Source organism: Hyla sarda, chromosome 2, assembly GCF_029499605.1.
Source record: "Hyla sarda isolate aHylSar1 chromosome 2, aHylSar1.hap1, whole genome shotgun sequence".
Lineage (NCBI taxonomy): Eukaryota > Metazoa > Chordata > Amphibia > Anura > Hylidae > Hyla > Hyla sarda.
Genome location: NC_079190.1, coordinates 69,665,253 through 69,687,119, shown reverse-complemented (window position 1 = coordinate 69,687,119; position 21,867 = coordinate 69,665,253). Strand labels below are relative to the sequence as shown.

Here is a 21,867-nt window from a genome sequence, read left to right as displayed (position 1 = left end):
AATCAATATCACCAGTATGGGCATACACATAGCTTGTAGAAATCCATGCTCTTATATACACAATGGGGAGATTCATCAAAACCTGTCCAGAGGAAAAGTTGCTGAGTTGCCCATAGCAACCAATCAGATGTCTTCTTTCATTTTTCAGAGGCCTTTTTCAAAAATGAAAGAAGCGATCCGATTGGTTGCTATGGGCAACTCAGCAACTTTTCCCCCATTCTCCTTACATATAGAACCCAATGCACACATCTGTACACTGCACACATTACACCTAGGATCCAATGCACATACACTACAGTGATCCCTCAACTTACAATGGCCTCAACATACAATAGTTTCAACATACAATGGTCTTTTCTGGACCATTGTAACTTGAAACCAGACTCAACATACAGTGCTACAGACAGTCCAGATCTGGAGGAACTGACCAATCAGAATGGGCATTTTACTGGTAAATCACCTGTATTACTGAAGTGTATGCACTGACTGGCTGTCTGGTAGCGCCCCCTACAGTACAGGGAGGAACTACAAGTTCTGTACTACTCCTTACCTGTGTCAGGGTTAGTTGCTCCTTTGGACACCAAGTAAGGGTGGCTCCATTTGGGACACTGTGTGTACTGTATAGGACCCTGAAGAAGCTCCTGTCCTCTACATAAACCATTGTTTCCCAACCAGGGTGCCTCCAGCTGTTGCAAAACTACAACTCCCAGCATGCCCGGACAGCCAACGGCTGTCCGGGCATGCTGGGAGTTGTAGTTTTGCAACAGCTGGAGGCACCCTGGTTGGAAAACACTGACATAGACAGTGATTTACAGCTCCCAGCAAATCTTTCTTACTTGTATATGTAAGGATTTGCTTTATTTATATTAGTTATCTACTTATTTTTCTTTAATCCTCAATTTTTCCTATTTTTTTATGACATTTTGTTGGCTTCAGAACCAATTACCAGGTTTCCATAGAGTTATGGTCTCAACATACAATGGTCTCAACATACAATGGTCACCCTGGAACCGATTAATATTGTAACTTGAGGGACCACTGTATATACATACCCATTATGTGTACATTCGTGGAATATAAGGGATTTTGCCTTTTTCCATATTGAGGTATTTATTCCAGGAATATTTTATCGCCTCCAAAAAACATCTCAGTCTGTGGTTGTGAATGAAAATAGCCTAACCGTTACCATGATCCTATACGATAGATTGATATATAGGATGTTTATGTCTGCCCAAAGCTTTAGAAAACGTGGGACATGTAGTAGCAACATGAAGTGTATATTGTGTGTAAACACTTTGTGCAACTTGTCACAACGATTGCGATGAAGTCACAATTCTGATCTTCACAGATTTGTTGTTTGCAAACCAGGATATGCAAATGAATGAATTATAATTTGTAATGATTAACCATAACACAAGAACACCCAAACATATACACACACTTTATACACAGATTGGGGGAATTTATCATTATATATATATATATATATATATATATATATATATATATATATATACACACACACACACAGTTTTCACTGTCTATATAGCACAATCTTTTTTGCGCAATTAACACTTTTTGCGTTTTTTTAACGCAATTTTTGATAGCACTATACAAGTGGAATTCTATATCACGGTGTGCGGTAGTTGCTGAATATGTGGGGGACATCAATTTATCAACTGCGTCTTTTCTCTTTATACGCACAAATTTTGCGTAAGTCCTGATTTTACTGCGCAAATATACACCATCAAGGAGAACACTTAAAATGTTATAAGAATAAGTCCAGCAAGTCCAGCAATATGTAATACATATTTAGATTAGACTCCGGTCTGTATAGACTGTAGATCTGTAGAACTGTGCAAAATTCAAACTCCTGATGAGTGCAGGAGATTGCATCTGTGTAATGTAACCATGGTGACCGTACAACTAAGAATATACCAATGTATGTGCAGGGAGGGGGAAGGAGGTAGGGCTATTAGGTCTAAGTATATGTGTGATCATGTGTATATAGCAGAGCTGAGTGTGTGTTTGTGTGTATGCAGCAGAGCTGAGTGTGTGATTGTGTGTATGCAGCGGAGCTGAGTGTGTGACTATGTGTATGCTGCAGAGCTGAGTGTGATTGTATGCAGCAGAGCTGAGTGTGTGATCATGTGTATGCAGTAGAGCTGAGTGTGTGATCATGTGTATGCAGCAGAGCTAAGTGTGTGACTGTGTGTATGCAGCAGAGCTGAGTGTGTGGTCCTGCATACACATAATCACACATTCAGCTCTGCTCCATACACATGCCCCACACTGATTTCTGCTACATATACATGATCACACACTCAGCTCTGGTACATGTACACAGTGTTTACCAACCAGGGTGCCTCCAGCTGTTGCAAAACTGCAATTCCCAGCAAGCCAAGTTTTGCAACACTTGGAGGCATTCTGGTTGGTAAAACTGATATAGAGGTAAGGGGACAGATTGTTTAGCAAAATTATATATTTTTAAAACCCAGACATTCTGTGTACTTTATAAAGATTTATGATTTTACTATTGTGCAGAGTTTTGTTCGGCGCACACTGCTGCTCCGGCACTTCTAGCTATGTGAGCAGTGTACAGCAGGAAAATGCCACAGCTCTGTGAAGTGTGAGGTAGAGAGGGAGTGCGCAGTAGAACGAGGGGGGGGGGGGGTATTTCTATGTTTGCACAACATTTTTCAAAGGACATGCGCAACTTTTGTAAATTTTGAGCAAGAGTGTAAATTAGACAAGCGGTGTAAAGGGGTAGATCTGTGTCTACAATAGACACCTAATGAGAAATCTCCCCCATTATCACACATCAGATCTATCTACTACACACACAGACATGTTGCTGATCAGCATGGTCATCTCATGACAGTATAGTATCTGTTAGGTGTGGGATATATTAGGCAGCAAGTGATCAGTGTAATATGTTCAACTTATTCATCTTAAAGACAAATACACAGTTGAAAGCCGCACTTGTCTAGAAAACCCAATATGGGCCCCCCTTCTTCTTAGGGCCTGGTCATGGCCGCAGGGGGTGTCTTACACCCCTCTGTAAGGGTCAGAGATACGTTAACAAGGGCCGAATTGTAATGACCTGAGGTCTGGTGGGGTGTATGCAGTGGGTAATACCTACCGAAAACGGGAGAGCTACAGTAGCACAAATTGCAGTTGCAAGTTACTGTTGGCTATGATAGGAAGAAGTCAGGACACACAGGGCATCAGAATTGGCTTTATATGGGATGCTTAGCCACAGACTGGTCATTGTGTCTATGCTCAAGCATCTATGATAGACACATGAGAATCAGAACTGGAACATGGAGCAATAGGGGAGGATGGCCTGGTCTCATAATTTGTGGTTCTTTTACATCATGTGGATGGCTAAGTGTGTGTGTGGCACTATCTAGGTTGAGAGATGGCTACTGGATGTATGTAGGAAAGGAGGTAAGCTGGCAAGGCCAATATGATCGTCTGGGCAATATTCTGCTGGAAAACATTAGGCTCTTGCATTCATTTGGGTGTTACTTTAAAGGGGTACTCCGGTAAAAACCTTTTTTTAAATCAACTGGGGGCAGAAAGTTAAACATATTTGTAAATTACTTCTATTAAAAAATCTTAATCCTTACTGTACTTATTAGCTGCTGAATACTACAGAGGAAATTTTTTCTTTTTGGAATGCTCTGTGATGACATCACGACCACAGTTCTCTCTGCTGATGTTATTATAATAATAATAACGCTTTATTTATTGTTGTCCTTAGTGGGATTTGAACCCAAGTCCCCAGCACTGCAATGCAGCAGTGCTAACCACTGAGCCACCATGCTGCCCTTAGCATTCATCTGCTATGCACGGTTGCTAAAATGGACAGAGATGTCAGCAGAGAGCACTGTGCTCGTGATGTCTTCAATGTTCCAAAAAGAAAGGAATTTCCTCTGTAGCATTCAGCAGCTAATAAGTACTGGAAGGATTAAGATTTTTTAATAGAAGTAATTTACAAATATGTTTAACTTTCTGCCACCAGTTGATTTAAAAGAAAAAAGGTTTTCACCGGAGTACCCCTTTAAAACATTTTTGCAGATCGAGACTTTCCCTTCATGGCAGTAGTGTCCACTAATCGCAGTGCGCAGGATAATGCCCCTGCCACACTACAAAAATTGTTCAGGAATGGTTTGAGGAACATGGTAAAGAAATCAAGGTGTTGACATGTCAACACCTTGATTTCTTTACCATGTTCCTCAAACCATTCCTGAACATTTTTTGTAGTGTGGCAGGGGCCACACTCCATCCAATCCATTATCTATGTGAATATGCTAAAACAAAATATAGTTGTGATCTGTGATTTGCTTCTAGCATCTTGGTGTCTGATACCATAACAGTCCTCCACCGGGATTGAGATCCGGTCCACTGGTACCATTTCCCCTGCTGTTTGAAGTTTCCCCTGCTGTTTGGACTACTTCATGTTTACAAGTGTCAATTGCCGAGCACTTACTTCATGTTGTCATGTTATCAGATGAAGGAAGTCTTTATGACAGTTCCCGACTTGATCAGTGTGTGCCCATAAATATTTTACTAAAGGGCAACCGGCCAGCCATGCGTCAAAGTTATAGACACTTGTTTTATTACAGTGACTTTTAAGCACCACATTTGTGGAAGATATATATATATATATATATATATATATATATATATATATATATATGAGACATTATCCCTATTATCTTTTATAATGTAATAGCTTTGTATGTGGATATATTATTATTTTCACAGTAATGAGTGGTAATATTTATTTTGGGTTTCACTGCGCTGTGGGTATAATTTATCCTATTGGAGTTGATACATCTGGGTGAGTACCAGGATATTCCTTCCTTTCCCTTATACACAGATAATGCCGTGTTTGTCTTAAAGCGTACCTCTAATATTGGTCCTGGTGGTAGGATATGTGTTCTTGGTGACTTCTGAGACTTACCCTGAGACTATTGTGCTCTGGAGATGGATTTGCCTGAGGTCCCATAGACTTGGATGAAATTACCAGCAAATATGTCTCCAGATTGTGATAGTCTAAGGGCAAGTGTCTGGCTCAGAAGCTGTAGAGAATTTTGAACATGTATCCACCAGGACCATTATATTAGAGGTATGCTTTAAAGGGGTACTCCACTGGCCAGCGTTCGGAACATTTAGTTACAAACACTGTGTTCGCGCTGCGGGGGTCGGCCACACCCCCTCAATGCAAGTCTATGGGAGGGGGCGTGGTGGATGCCACGCCCCCTCCCATAGACTTGCATTGAGAGGGTGTGGCCGACCCCGCTGCGCGCACACAGTGTTCGGAACTAAATGATTAGAATGCTGGCCAGTGGAGTACCCCATTAAGTTGCAGTTCCCATCATATTAAATAGCATCATCTGTTGGACTACTCTTGCTGTAAAAATGTGGGAATCCATATTGGAACCCAATGGACTCCAAGTCAGTATTGTATAGTGTAAGTGTAATGTAAGTTCACCATGATTTCCATTACAAACAGAAACCATAAGGCAAGTGTAAACAGTGATCTGCCCTATTTTCCCCATAAAAAAGCCAGTCTGGCCCGCAACATGCAGGTTACTTCTGGGGAACAGCAGGATCAGGTGGCTGGTATTCTCCCCCGAGCATGAATGAACACATTGGCCGACCATGTGGTCACCATAAAGATTGCTATGGATATAGGATAACACTGTCTGAGATTGCTCAGTCTGAAATCCCCCCAAATGACATGGACAGTCTGCAGAAAGCACATCCTGTTTTTGGGTGGAATGAAATGAATTCCCTGTAGCCTAAAAACACAGAGAAACCAGTCAGTTTAATTGTTTGTTTGCCATTCTGCTTACCAGGGGCTATTCACTTAATTACATTCTTATATTACAGGATAGGAAACATACTAGACAATGTCACTGCTATTGATACCAGACGTAGAGCACGCTATTATTTACTCTTTACTATCAGTCATTATTGGAAGGGGACTAGTCTTGCCACCTTTTTTTACCCAAATATACAAGTCAGGCAGAGGCGTAACTAGGATTTCATGGGCCCCAGAGCAAATTCTTCCTATGCACTCTGCCCCATTCCTCCTCAATTAGAGGGTACATAAAAATAAAAATAAACATAACATATCTACGACATTTTTCTATGCATGAGATTGTACTGTATACTTTCACGCAATAGTCATAAAGTAACCAAATAACAATAGTATACAAGGAGCAAATATCCCCATACATGTCACCACCATACTGTGACTGGCCAAATCCAACCAAGACCATTCAGTTCCCTTTTTTCTTTTCTACTCTGTTTGGTCCTGACCCCCATAAAGACTTCTCTCAGCCAATACTTGTCTCTGTAGAATCTGCAGGCTACACATTTTAGGCTCCTTTTTCCAGCACTCCGATACCTCTTTACAGTCTCCCCATGTGTATTACCCCACACAGTAACGGTGCCCACTTTGTGCCCCTATAAAGTACTTAGGCCCCCTTTGTGCCCCCATATAGTAGTAGGCCCACACTCTGTGCACCTTTTATAGTAGTAACCCACTCTCTGCCCCCTATATAGTAGAAGGGTCCCCTTTGTGGCCCTTATATAGTAGTAGGCCCACTCTATGCCCCTATATAGTAGTAGGCCCCCTCTGTGTCCCCCTATGTAGCAGTAAGGTCTCCTCTGTGTCCCCAACATTGTAGTTAGGCTCCCATTTGTGTCCCCTTATAGTAGTTAAGACCCCTATTTAGTTAGACCTCCTCTGTGTCCCCATACTGTAGGCCTCATAAAAAACAAAAATTACTTACCTCTTTATCATTCCCTCACAGCTCTGCTCCTCAAGGCCTCTTTCTGAGCTTCCAGAGCAAGCAGAGTCATTCAGAAACACTGCCTGTACCAAAAGCTCCCAGTTGAAGTGACAGGATGGAGGCGCTGGCATAGCTGATGGCAGAGCACCAACAGTTAAAAGCAACACAAGTTTGGGATCTGGGATATGCGTCAATTTCCCAGATGGGCCCTTCTTCCTGTCGGGCCCTATAGCAGTGGCGTACCCTGCCTATATGATAGGTAAGCAACCACAGCAGGTGGTCAGACAGATCCTGACTAAATGGCCTTTTACACAGGATGATTATTGGACAATAATTTGTGCTTCCCTGGCTTAGCGCATGTATCAGGCATGGGTCTGCCCATCTAATAGGACCCTTATTATATAAGTGACATTAAGGGGTGACTGGTGGCCACTTATCCCCTGTACCCCATGTGGCTGGTCTGAAAGGCCTGGTCTGAAAGGCTTGTTTATTGGTCAACCAGTAGTAAGGTACACCAAATTTATTAAAATTCAGCACTGTCTTTAAACCAGAATATGAAATAATAGCAGGCATAGGTTTGCCCTGCTTTATGCCCAATTGTCTGGCCTAAAACATAATAAAGTAATTGGACCATCATGTATCAATGTATCATGAGACTTTGTTTATATTTTAAAAAAACTGGTGCAAATGGATTAATAACGTTTCCCCAATGTGTCTTGCTGCTTCCAGTAGCTAACAAGTAAATTGATAAATTTTTTACTATTTACTCTGTGTTTGGGTGCAACCAGTGATGCAGCTTTATCATTACCTCTGAGCGGGTGTATTAATAATACACTTACTATTATTGTAGCGGGACGCTATGTTCATTGCATGTACACACCAGGACGGCAGTCACTTGTGACCTAGAACTGCTCAGAGTTGATTGTTGCTTCATGCAACACAGATTACACGATAAGAGAGACTAGAATCAAAACATCAAGATCACTTTATAACCTTTCAGGAATTCTCATTGGAAAATACAATACAATATTATCAATTGTGCCTTGCAATGCTTTACATATGATGATATGTTTGGGGCCAGCACGGTAGCTTAGTAGTGAGCCCTATTGCCTTGCCTTGTGTGATTATATGTTCTTCCCATGTTTCTACCTTGATTCCAAGTCCCAATGCAAGGAACCATTTCTACATTGTGGTGGTGGTGGTACCAGTGAGCGCCATTATGTTAGGGACGTTAAGGATCCGCTACACACAGATGGTCATGATGTGGCTGGCGCACTTGCACATGATTATAACGTACACTAACTAGCTGTTAGTTTATATATATGCTGAGAATCACAGGATTTTTGTGCAAGATGTAGATGTGTGACCGTGTCCGTATAGCCAAAAATAACGTTCTATGGATGTATGGAAACTTTCTTCACAATACCTGTGTTTAGTATAGAGTATTTATTCAGTCAAATTCTCATCATTTGATTTAACAACTGTGGACCATTAAATTGATAACGTAAATCAAACAGCAATAGATAAAGAGAAAGATAATTAATAGTAGGTCAAGTGACATTATATATACCAATACAGTTAAATAAATAAAACTATATATCCTCTATCAGCATAGTATAGTTGTGACCTTTAAACCACAAATACAAAACCAATGAAGAACCATCAGAAGTCACTTGTACAGCATGGGCGTCACTAGGTCAAAACATTCGGGGCCCATGCCCCGAATGTAAATACCAGTGCCCAAATGTCAGCAAGTTTACTGCCTCTGGGAACACAGAGGCAGTACACTAGAATGGTGGAGCAGGAGCTGTCAGCTCCTGCTCCACCATTCACTCACACACTGCAGACACTTGTGGCTTACATCATGTGAGCTGCAGGGATGCGATCCATAATGTGACGTCATCGTGCCTGCCAGAGATCCCATCCCCGTGGCTCACACGCTGCAAGCCAGTAGCAAGGGAGAGACCTGCTCGTGGGAACGTGGAGTAGGTGAGTTTAATTGTTGTTGTTTTTTTTTTTTACTATGTTTGAGGCACTATGGGGGCATTATACAGGGGGCATTATATCTGAGTGGCACATTACAGGGGGCATCATATCTGAGGGGCACAGGACAGGAGGCATTTAATGTAAGGGGCACAGAACAGGGGGCATTATAAGTGAGGGGCACATGACAGGGGGCATTATAAGTGAGTGGCACATCACAGGGGGCATTATATGAGAGGGGCACATATGATGGGCATTATATGGGAGGGGCACAGGGCAGTGGGCATTATATGTGCCTGCGCATGAACGTCCCTGTGCGTCATCGTCAAGGCAACGTCACTAGTCCGGGGCAGGCCAGGAGCGGAGAAGAGGGCCTCCCGGTGAAAATGGACAGCCCGGAACGACTAACCCTCCCCACCGGACGGTCCCTGCAGCATAGATGGCCCGGACCAGCTCACCCTTCCTTCCCTCCAAGGAAAAGTGAGTAGAAAACTAAAGGGGGTCTGGATGATGACAAAGGTCGCAGTGGTCTTCAACCTGCGGACCTCCAAAGGTTTCAAAACTACAACTCCCAGCATGCCCGGACAGCCGATGGCTGTCCGGGCATGCTGGGAGTTGTAGTTTTGCAACATCTGGAGGTCCGCAGGTTGAAGACCACTGAGAAGGGATTGACAGGCGGAGAGTTCACTCGAGTATAAGCCCAGGGGGGCGTTTTCAGCACGAAAAATCGTGCTGAAAAACTCGGCTTATACTCGAGTATATACGGTATATGGACACATACATATACAAATAAGTAAATAAAGGCATGGATTGGCTATGAAAAAGTCCACGAACATCTCACAAATGTAATGCATAATGTGCTATTATCATAATGGGCCATATTGTGCCCTATATTGCACCATGCCCTTGTATGCAGATATAGCATATCCTAATGGCACTGTACCACCAACGCCTTGCTGACACAAAGTACCAAAAAGTGCTCATATAAACCTAATACATCTGGGAACAATATACAGATTCATGAGCTGCACATGGGACCCGGGGATGATGCCACTCCTAAGCACATTTTGGGAAGAAGGACCCCGTGAAGAAGGTTGGCACTGAAACGTTCGTAGGAGTGGTGTTATTCCAGGGTCCCTCGTACAACTCATTAATGTTCATTAATGTGTCCCATTAGTGTCTCATGAATTCATTTATTCCACAGGGGCCCCACTTTTTCTGCCATCTTTGGCAGGGTGTTTATGTGTATGTTTTTTTTCTTTTTGAATTTAGATGTCTATATATGTTACGCATTTTTCTTCAATAAAGATATAGGGAGAGGTTTATCAAAGCCTGTGCAGAAGAAGAGTTGACCCTTTGCCAATAGCAACCAATCAGATGCCTTCTTCATTTTGAAAATGAAACAAGTGATCTGATTGGTTGCTTTGGGTAACTGGCCAACTTCTCCTCTGCAAAGTTTTTGAATAATCTCCCCCCATAGTGTATTGTTCGATCCATATCCGTTTTTTTTTCTTGTTCTTTCGGTTATTCCTGTGGGCATAGGATCTGTGATTTTATTGGGGGTATTGTGTATATTCGCCATTGTCTGTTCAGCCAATCAGATGCCGAAAGGATGTTATAGGAGCAGGATAGGTAAGTATGTCTGTTTTGTTTTTTTTTTCCACTTGCCTGGGCACAAAATTAAAAATTATTACCTATTTAGACAACCCCTTTAACTACATCTTTTCCCACTAAACAATTGCATTTGGAAGCCTGCTTGGAGTTGTAGTTTTGCAACATCAGGAGGACCACAGTTTGGAGACCACTGTTATATATGAAACCACATAAATGGGAAGGTCTCACATTTTTGTTATATTTTTCTCTATTTCTTCTAGCTCCAGCATTCTTTGACAAGATGTCGGCTGTAACATTTGCTCCCAGGGCAGAGGTTGTTGAAGTCAATGGGTGAGTGATCCAGTCTGATAATTTTCAAACACTTTGTACGCTAAGTATTAACCTGGGTGATGGTACTATCGGAGATAAAGACTTACCTGACTGACTTTACTCTTCACTGGTTTCTTTAGTGGAACATTTACAAAGTTACATGCAAAGTAACATTCTATAGGAAGCACTTCATTCTTGTGGCTTTAGGCTCTATGGGGGAGATTTATCGAAACCTCAGTTTCTCAGTTGCCCATAGCAACCAATCAGATCGCTTCTTTCATTTTTAACAAGGCCTCTGAAAAATGAAATAAGCAATCTGATTGGTTGCTATGGGCAACTTTTTCTTTGCACAGGTTTTAATAAATCTCCCAATATGAGAGTAAAAGAACAGCAAATTTTGGGGTTATCTTTATTCTATAGGCCCATACGGTTACAATGATACCCAATTCATATAGGTTTTCTTTTATTTTACTACTTTAAAAAAATTATAAGTTTTTGAAATAAAATGAGTATGCTTAACCCCTTAAGGACTAAGCCCATTTTCACCTCAAGGACTCAAAACAATCTTCGTTTTTTCACTTTCATTTTTTTCTCCTCACCTTCTAAAAATCATAACATGTTCAGTTTTGCACCTACAGACCCATATAAGGGCTTGTTTTTTGCATCACCAATTGTTCTTTGTAATGACATTACTTATTTTATAACATAATCTTCGGCGAACCCAAAAAAAACACTATTTTGCAACTTTTTAGGGCTTCCGTTTCTACGCAGTGCACTTTTCGGTAAAAATGACGCATTATCTTTATTATGTAGGTCCATATGGTTTCAAGGATACCCAATTTATGTAGGTTTTATTTATTTTACTACTTTAAAAAAAATTATAACTATAATAATAAATTTTTATTGGTACCCTTTTTGTTTTGATGGGACTTTTTGATCGCTTTTTATTAATATTTTTATGGTATATGAAGTGACAAAAAATTCACTATTTTGGACTTTGGTATTTTTTTTATGTGTACGCCATCGATTGTGCAGTTTAACTAACCTTATATTTTAATAGTTTGGACATTTACGCACGCGGCGGTACCACTTATGATAATTTTTTTCATTATGTTATTTTATTTAAAAAGTAGGAAAAGGGGGGTGATTTAAACTTTTATTAGGGTGGGGGGCTTATTCACATGTATTCTCTTATTTTTTTTACCACTTTTTACAATTTTTTTTGCATTGCATACACTGTTCAATACTATGCCATATGCATTGATCAGTGTTACTGGCGCTGGAGCAGTATCACCGATCGGACGACGAGGAGGCAGGTGAGGACCCTCCCGTTGTCCAGTAAGCTGTTCGGGACATCGCGATTCTGTCGCGATAGACCCGATCAGCTCCGCTGAGTTACTTTCAGTTTTGACGCCGCAATCAACGTTAGTGGGACACAGGACGTACAGGTACGCCCTGAGTCTTTAAGGACTCGGGAACGGGGGCGCACCCGTACGCCCTGCATCCTTATGGGGTTAAAATTGTCCTCTTCTGACCCCTATAACTCTTAATTTTTTTTAGTATATGGGGCTCTATGATACTTAGTATTTGCACCGTGATCTGTAGTTTTTATTGATACTATTTTCGTTTCGATGACTTTATATAATTTTTTTCTGGTATATGAAGTGACCAAAATTAGCATTTCTGGACGTTTTTTTCACATCTTTGTGCAGTTGTTTTTATTGTTATATATTTTACCAAATATGTTTATGTTTATTTTTATTTACATTATTTTATTTGAAAAATGAGAAATGTCAGGTGATTTTAATTTTTTTTAAACAATTTTTCAGTCCCCATAGGGAACTATTACTGGCAATCTTTATATTGCTAACACTATTCATGTCTATGACATAGCATTGATCAGTGTTATTGAAGCTCTGCTTCTCCAGCCTGTCAAAGCAGCCTGGAGAAGAATGGAGAAGATCAGACAGCACGGAGGCAGGTAGAGACCCTTTGACTGTCATGTCAGCTGATCGGGACACCCCGATCAGCTTCGCTAAAGGACTGGCACTAGTACTTTATCAGATTTAGGTCTTCAATTGACTTTGATTGTGCAGACTTTGATTGTGATCACGGCAGCAGCAGAATGCCTCTACAAAGCTGGTACCCCCCAGGATTTACCCTGGGCGACTTTTATATGTAATTATTTTCTTAAACAGCTTGATGCAGTGCTATGGCCTTTTCATTAAGTTGTGAACACTGGTACAGCCTACCTGACTCACACAATATTAAAGGGGTACTCCTGTGTAAAACTATTTTTTTCATATCTACTAGCTCCAGAAAGTTAAACAGATTTGTAAATTACTTCTATTAAAAAATGTAATAATTCCAGTACTGATCAGCTGCTGTATACTACAGAGGAAGTTAACTTGTTCTTTTTAGTCTGACCACATTGCTCTCTGCTGACATCTATGTCCATGTCAGGAACTGTCCAGATCAGGAGCAAATCCCCATAGCAAACCTCTCCTGCTCTGGTCAGTTCCTAACACGGACAGAGATGGCAAAAGAGAGCACTGTGGTCAGACAGAAAAGAACTATACAACTTCCTCTTTAGCATACCGCAACTTATAAGTACTGGAAGGTTTAAGATTTTGAAATAGAAGGAATTCACAATAACATTGTGCCTGCTATGAGTTTAAATATGTAGTGAGGGTGTGATGAGGGCAGATGTAATTACCTTAAGGGCAGATGGCATTAACCCCTTGTGTTCATGACACCAGGGCATAGTTTATGCTCTACACCACCGGAAGGAATACTGCTGGATCCTGGGCTAGGCACGGGGCAAATAATGTCTCCGACGCCAAGTTACGGAACAACGGCAGCTTTACTGAGTCAGACAGATGTAACAGTCTATACAGCTTGGCTAGGCCCACGGAGGTGACCAGTGACTTCAGAGACCTTAGAGCTTGCTGGGACTTGCAGTGGACTTGGACAATTTGGATGCAGGCCACGCTGACTTGAGACAGGATGACTTGGACTGATTTGACTATGACAGACTATGACTGACTTCACCCCTTCTGTAGCTTACCAGGCTTTGACTTGACCTGTGGGGCAATGGACTTGAAAATCCGTGGCTGCTTGTCTGACTTTAGGCCTCCTCTGGACTCCAGACACACACCGAGGACTTGACCTTACTGCAACTCAGCATACAAGAGCATGAGAGATAGAGCTATCTCCACACAGGGCTTAAATGGGGGAGACTAGGAGGGGTCCCATAGGTCACCCTTAGGTCACATGGTCACTGATACCTCACTGGGTTACAATCACATGACAACAGGTCTTAAAGCTATAACACATTTCATGTACATTATATGGTATAACATAGTCATTTAAGGGAGTAGGTAGAACACAAGTGCGGGGGGGGGGGGGGGGGAGGTTGCAGGGGTCACTGTATGGAGTCTGCCGGACAGGGCAGCTAGGGTAAAAATAAAGGGGTACTCCAGTGGGAAAAAAAAGAGTGGATTTGTAAATTACTTCTATTAAAAAATCTTAACCCTTACAGTACTTATCAGCTCCTGTTTGATCCACAGGAAGTTCTTTTCTTTTTGAATATCCTTTCTTTCTGACTACAGTGCTCTCTGCTGACACCTCTGTTCATTTTAGGAACTGTCCAGAGTAGGAGCAAATCTCTATAGAAAACCTATCCTGCTCTGGACAGCCAACTTTCTGGCACCAGTTGATTTAAAAAAATGTTTTCCAGTGGAGTACCCCTTTAAATGGATTTTCTAAACTGAACAACCCTTCAAATCTAATGTTGAAAATTTTTGCAAATACTCTGTTGTACTTATTTTGTAGTGTTTAGAGAAATAGACATAGGTGGGAATGTGTTCTTATCCGAAAACAAAGTCCAAACTCTGTGCACTAATGCAGATTTTCTTCTTGGATACCTCTTGTGAATTTCCAGAAGTTTGAACTTCAGAATTTCCCAACCAAGCAGATAGAACATTTCATGTGCAATCAGTCACCGGATTAATACTGACATATAACTTGTGTAGTAAATGACTCACAGGGTGGTTGTGACAGCCATTGGCTCGGTTGTCGTCATTCTTATTCATTCATGTAATAATAGACTTATTATATGAACACTCATTTGCATTTGTTCAGTTTCAGGACTTAATGATTCAGGTCAATTCTTTCCATGGACTAATGATATATTCAACCACAGATAGACAACAGCGTATAAATGTAGTAGGGTTGGTCATTTGGCACAACTCAACTGGATAAAACGTAATAGATAGCAAATTAAGCTGTAGCCAATGTTTATCTTGTGACCTTTATTGGTTATTTATTAACAAACCTTCAATACAAGTTGTTCCTTAAGACTTAAAAGTCATGTATAGTTGGCTCGAATGAATTGCAGAATGAGAAGAGGTTTGGCAAGTCCTCAAGACACCTTAATCCACCTTATGGAAGTGGATGTGTCATCAGATAATGCTGTAGCATATTACGTCTGGGTCGGGCTGCTCCCTCTTATATGTATACACATAGTCATGAGAAATAGAAAGGACATCCTCTTTTTATTCAATATTTTATGAGACATAATAACAACATGGTCCTTGGTCTTTATATTAGGCAAATGAAACCAGAGATGAATAACAACATAAGACATATTACACCATGTCATTATTTATTTACTAGAAACTAAGCCAGAATGGAAAAGCCAAGTGTGAAAAATCAAATACACCCCATGAATAAATAGAACATTGAACCACCTTTAGCAAAAATGGGGAGATTTGTCAAAACCTGTGCAGAGGAAAAGTTGTCCAGTTGCCCATAGCAACCAATCGGATCACTTCTTTCATTTGTAGGAAGGCATGTTACAAATCAAAGAAGTGATCTGATTGGTTGCTATGGGCAACTGGACAACTTTTCATTTGCACAGGGTTTGATAAATATCCCCCAATGACTTTACCAGTCTCTTTCGTTGTTTTGGGAGGAATTCTTTACAACATTCATTGAGGTTTGGGGCACAGCTCTCTAAGGCCGCAGCATTTCAGATGGATTTAGTTCTGCACATTGACTGGGCCATTGCAACACCTTGATTCTTTTTTATCTATTCTGTTGTAGATTTGCTGGTGTGCTTAGGATCCTTGTTGTGTTGCATGATCTAGTTTTGGTGCTTTAGCTGTTTGATTGATGGCCTCACATTCTTCTCTAGAATGTCATGGTCATGGTTAGATACATAAAATGTTTTCGTTTTTTTTTTGCTCTTGTCTGTAGCAGAATGCTAACAGCACTGGATGGAAAAATTACATAGAGGTAAAAGGGAACGTCAGTTTACCACCCAGAATGAAACACATTTCACAGCGCTTGCTGACCACTACCTCGGGCATATAGGATATCCTTTTATAACCCCTGGTTAAACCCTTAATATGGTACTCCTCCCTTAGACATTTTATTCCCCATCCAAAGGATAGGGGATAAGATGTCTGATCGCAGGGGACCCTCATGATTTCGGCTGCAGCACTCCAGACATCCGGGGCACGGAGCGAACTTTGCTCCGTGCTGGATGACTGGCAATGTGGAGGCTCGTGGCATCACGGTCATGTCCCGATTGTGACGTAAGGGCCACACCCCCTCAATGCAAGTCTGGGGGGGGCGTGACAGCCATAGACTTGCATTGAGGGGGCGTGGTCGTGACATCACGAGCAGGCCCCGTCCGTGACGTCACAAGCCTGTGGTGCTGCACCCGCTACTCTAAATGAACCCTGGGTGCAACAGGCACATTGCAGGATTCCTTTGGATAGGGGATAAGATGTCTAGGGGTGGAGTACCCCTTTAAAGAAACAAAAAATCATATAATTACAAAAAGCTAAAGCTAAAACACAACCCGTTGCAAAAGAATAAGAATAAAAAGCATATTGTGAGTGTTTGCTTTAGTCCACATGGAAATAAAGTGGCTAATGAATAAATCCAAAAAGACTTGAGGTTGATTTGTTTGTGGAGTCGGTTTGGGCAATTCACCGATATGTTTTCCAAAACAACTTTCATTATTGCTATTATTATTATAGTTAATTATTATTGATTAATTTTTCTTTCCTTCATGTTAAACAGGTTTAAAAAAACAGAAGAGAAAGTTCAGATTGATGATGGAAAGAATGAAACAGAGGAACCATCAACATGTATCAAGTAGGTGTTGACTGATAGCGAAGGGGCTTTGACTACACAATATACATTATATATTCACATGTATTATTATAAGAGGTCCTGTGTAACACAATCCTGGCAAATGATACATGTGACAGACTGAATGGCACCCATATCTATTTCAGAGCAATCTAGGTGAAGTATTTATACGGACAGCAGCGTACAGTATAAAGGAGAACTGGTGAAGGTTGTTTAGTCCAGAAGATGGCAAAATATTAAATCTTTTCCTCCATGTGTCTCTTTTTCAATGCATATATTTATATTGATATACATGGATTATATGCCATCTAAAGATGAGCATGATTTTGGAAAATATTGGCTAAAATAGGTTTAAAATGTCAAATTCAATTTTAAAACAACTTTTATTTCTTCAGTGTCTAATGATTCTTTCTGTGTCATTCTCATTGTTACAATCAAAGCAAGAAATACTGGACATCATCAGTAACCTGATCAGTTTTATGAAATGTACAGTATTTACAGCTGTTTTTCTTATATACCTTGGTCACACGAGTTTCTCATTGTTACATCATATTGTACATAGAACAGGTACATTTTTACTTTATTTTATCTTGTCTTCATTTTCAGCAAGCTGAGAAGATTGATCGCTCCTCTTGTCGTGTCATTTGGATTCAGGTAGGATTTTATCGGTGTTACCAGACATTTATTTAAAGTGATTTACAATGGATATGCCTGTTCATTGCGGATCCCATATAAAGGCATTAAAATCATTGCTATAGGCCGTACATCGCCCTGTCTAAACGGTTAATGTGCGGCCAACAATGATGCCATTAAAAGGCTGCAGGTATGATCAAGTGATCGTATAGGCACCTGCTCAGCTTCTGTATCTCCGGCATTCCCATCCACAGGGAGAGTTCTGGAGATTCAGATAGGAGTAGGGTTGGTACTTGTGTACCCCTTTAAGGAAATACATACAATTGGCAGATTTGTTGCTGAAATTTATGCAACTGTCTTATTTATCTAAATGGAGCTTAGAGAAATCCATCTGCACCAACACAGTCCCATTCATAGGAACTGAGCTGTTTTGAAAGTCACTTGCTGTTCCACCAATAAGGGTGTGGCTTATTATGGATCTGATGTATTGTGGTTGGGGTTTAGAGGGTGTGACTTGTCACAGGGTAGGGTTTATCTCTAAATGTTTCCTATTTATTGCCCTCACTGTAAAGACCTTACAGTGAGGACCATACAGGGTTGCCCACAACCAATGAAAGTTTTTGTTGGGTAACCATTTTAGATCAGACCTGCAAAATACAGATCCCAGTATTACCCCCTGCATAATTCAGACCCCAGTATCACCCCCCTACATTATACAAACTCCAGAATCACACCCCAGTATCATCTCCCCCACCTCAAGCAAAATACATACATAATACAGTTATATTAAGTGACTCACAATCTTCTCTGAGTCAATCACAGTTGACATCTTCTTTGATTGAAGAAGTTCACTTTCCTTTTCCTCTCCACCCAGCCCGGACCTCCATGAAGACTTCTTCTCGCCATGACTCATCTCCACAGAATCTGATGGACATAAAATTTAGGCTCCTTTCTCCAGCACTATGCCCTCAATATACAAACGCCCCATCAATTGTGCCTCACATAGTAATAGTGCCCACTTTGTGCCCCATATAGATACAGATCCTATAGAAATACAGCCCGAATATAGATATAGTCCCCATATAAATATAGCCCCCATATAAATACATCCCCCATATAAATAAAGCTAAGGTAAAGCTAAAAGTCAGGATTACCCAACAAATAGGCCACAAAAATTCCCTAGTACTGTCTACTGTGGATAGGGGATAAGATGGATACCCCTTTATGTGGATTTAGATTGCCAGGGACTGATGTGGATGGAGACAGTAAATAAATAACCATGTTTTGGTCATAAAATTGTGGTATTGGTGGGGTATGTGGTGCAGGGCAGATGTTGTTGCTAGGGGAAGATGGTATTAACCCCTTGTGTTCGTAACGCCATCCTGGGCTAGGCATGGGGGCAATGAAGACACCAATGCCAAGTTACGGACAACTCTACAGCTTTACTGAGGGTAGACAGTTGTTACAGTCTATGCAGTACAGCCAGGGCCCAATGAGGTTTGCTGGGACTTGTAGTAAACAGGAGAATTTAGTGCAGGCCATGTTGGATAGACAGAAGGCTTGACTTGATTGACAGGGCTGTGACTTTAGCTTACTGTGCACTTGACTTGTCGCTGTGGGATGCGACTTGAGACTGCAGGACTTGACTTGTAGCTGCAGGACTTGACTTAAGGCCTCCAATGCTCTGGACACACACACTAAGATGACTGCACTGGACCTCAGGAACAAGAGAGAGAAGCCACTGTAGCTCCACCCAGGGTTTATATAGGGGAGATTAGCAGGGAGCCCATAGGTCACCTTTGGGGTCAGCTGGTCACTAGTACCTCTTGGGTAACAATCATGTAATGTCCCAGTACAGGATATAACCCTGTACAGTACTTAGGCCCTGTCAGGTTGAGTCCCTCATTGTCCTAGGGGCTCTCCTGCAGTGTCTCCGCAAGTATTGAAGCTAGTGTTACTGTGTATAGTCAGTATAATGTTATGTACTATGTGTATAAAGTGTAAAGGACCTTTGGAGGTATCACATGTTATGTTCACCTGATCTATTATGTTACCCAGAGAGCACCAGTTAAACACATGACCTGCAGCTTGTCCTATGGGCTTCTGGCTCAGCCCCCCTTGATAAGAGCCATTACAATATCTCTCTTCCATCACACTCCTGCTGAGGTACAGTGAAGATCAGATGTCTCAGAGCCAGCGTTCAGCATATCTAGAGGCCTCAAGCCATCTACAGCCACATCCCAGTAAGTCAAGTCTATGTCTGCTGTCACTACCTACAACCTAGTCAAGCCTAAAGTCAAGTCTATTATAGTCAGCGTGGCTGAACTAAAATCTATCAAAGTCACTACAAGTCCCAGCAAGCTGCGAGGTCCTTCTGTGTTACTGGCCACCTCTCTGGGATCCTGACCTGGCTGTAAAGACTATTTCCATCTGTCTACCTCAGTAAAGCTACCGTTAACCCTTACCTGGTCTTGGACTATTATTGCCCTGTCTAACATTGGGATAGCGATACTACGGTTCAGGTGGTTACCGGGAAAACCACTCCCTGGTGTCACAAACATTTAGGGGTTAATAACACCTTGCCCCTGGGCTACAACATCTGCCCCATACACCTACACCCTTCACACCCCGTGGTCATACCACAACTTTGGCATCACCACAATCACAATGGTACATTTATTAAAGTCACAACACAATAAAATGCTTAACATATTTACATGGGGAATAACAACTGCAGGGGGCCCTGGGGACACTGCCTGACAGGGCAGGAGAGTATGGGGAAACACCATCCCGTACTGGGCCACCACTAAATGTCTGTATTTTAAACCTGGATCGAAATTGTATGAACTGGTGTCCTCTTCTTGGCACTTTTAGGGGGGCATAATCTGATGTTAGTTGATGGGAAGATCAGAAGCCACACGAGAAAATCATATTTTACTGAAAGAGTAGTAGATGCTTAAAACAAACTTCCAGCAGGTGTGGTTGTCAAATCCACAATAAGTGAATGTAAATAGAAATACACACTCACTGGCCACTTTATGATTTAAATGTTGCCTTCATTCTTCCTGGAATACTTTCTACAATGTGCTGGAAATATTTCTCAGAGATTTTGGTCCATATGGACATGATGACATCACACCGTTGCTGCAGATTTGTCGGCTGCACATCTATAATGCGAATCTTCTGTTCCACCACATCCCAAAGGTGATCTATTGGATTAAGATCTGGTGACTGTGGAGGCCATTGGAGAACAGTGACCTCATTGTCATGTATAAGACGATGTGAGCTTTTTGAAGTAGCCATCAAAAGATAGGTCCACTGTGGTCATAAGGGGACGGACATGGCCAGTAACAATACAATACAGAGGTAGGCTGTCATGTTTAAACAATCCTTAGTTGGTATGTATGCCAAGAAAATGTTCCACACACTATTACCACCACAAGCCTGAACTGTTAATACAAGGCAGGATGAATCCATGCTTTCATGTTGTTTAACCCCTTAAGGTCATCTGATGTAAATGTACGTCCTGATGTGCTGGGACTTAGCGGACATACATTAACGTCCTATACATGGACCGGTGCTCGCATCATGCACAGCAGGTCCCGGCTGCTATCAGCAGCCAGGGACCCGCCGGTAATGACTGACATATGCGATCATGCTGAAGTCCACCATTAACCCCCTCAGATGCCGTGATCAATACAGATCAAAGCACCTGCAGCATTGTGGCACTTTTGCTGATTGGATCGCCCGTGGCACGGCTCAGGGATCAGATCAGCCAAGATGGTGGACAGAGGTCCCCTCACCTGCCTCCACCACTCTCCCGGGGTCTTCTTCTGTGGTCTGACATTGAGAAGATCAGAGAAGTAGATTGCCAATAATACTGATCAGTGCTATGCCTATGTGTAGCACTGAACAGTATTAGCAATGTTGCAGCTGGAATCGAGACTCATCAGACCAGGCAATATTCTTCCATGTCCAAGTATGGTGACCTGTGTGAACTGTATCCTCGGTTTCCTTTTCTTCGCTGAAAGGAGTGGCAACTGGTGTGGTCTTTTACTACTGTAGCCCATCTGCTTCAGGTGTGATGTGTTGTGCATTAGAGGTGGTATTCTGATTGGTTGTAACGAGTGGTTATTTGAGTTACTGTTGCCTTTTTGTCACCTCAAAGCAGTCTGCCCATTCTCCTCGACCTTTGACATTAACAAGGCATTTTCATCCACACCATACTCTGTTAACCCTAGAGATGGTTGTGCGTTAAAATCCCAGTAGATCAGTTATTTCTGAAATACTCAGACCAGTCCGTCTGGTACCCAATTCTCTTTTTTCCCCATTCTGATGCTCAGTGTGAATT

General features: G+C 41.6%; 2 protein-coding genes across 10 annotated transcripts in view; one reads left to right on the top strand and one right to left on the bottom strand.

The window, feature by feature from the left end:
* The window catches only part of LOC130358576 (fibrinogen-like protein 1), a 76,908-nt gene extending 66,017 nt beyond the window's left edge, over positions 1–10,891 (bottom strand). Inside the window, exon 1 of one of the 2 annotated variants that reach the window (XM_056562002.1) lies at positions 10,826–10,891. The gene's annotated coding sequence lies outside the window, so the exon portion shown is untranslated. Of the gene's footprint in view, positions 1–26; positions 95–10,825 lie in introns of those variants that run through there. The other variant, XM_056561996.1, reaches the window with a different exon arrangement.
* Positions 1–21,867, top strand: part of LOC130358573 (phosphatidylinositol 3,4,5-trisphosphate 3-phosphatase TPTE2-like) — a 62,879-nt gene that overhangs the window by 3,986 nt on the left and 37,026 nt on the right. For 3 of the 8 annotated variants that reach the window (XM_056561990.1, XM_056561991.1, XM_056561989.1), the window contains exons 2-4: positions 10,670–10,739; positions 16,812–16,886; positions 17,490–17,537. In XM_056561990.1, the coding sequence (XP_056417965.1) occupies positions 10,690–10,739; positions 16,812–16,886; positions 17,490–17,537 (173 nt within the window). In that variant the 5' untranslated portion in view covers positions 10,670–10,689. Of the gene's footprint in view, positions 1–243; positions 452–874; positions 1,107–6,851; positions 7,072–8,932; positions 9,276–10,669; positions 10,740–16,811; positions 16,887–17,489; positions 17,538–21,867 lie in introns of those variants that run through there. The other 5 variants (XM_056561986.1, XM_056561992.1, XM_056561988.1 and 2 more) reach the window with 5 other exon arrangements.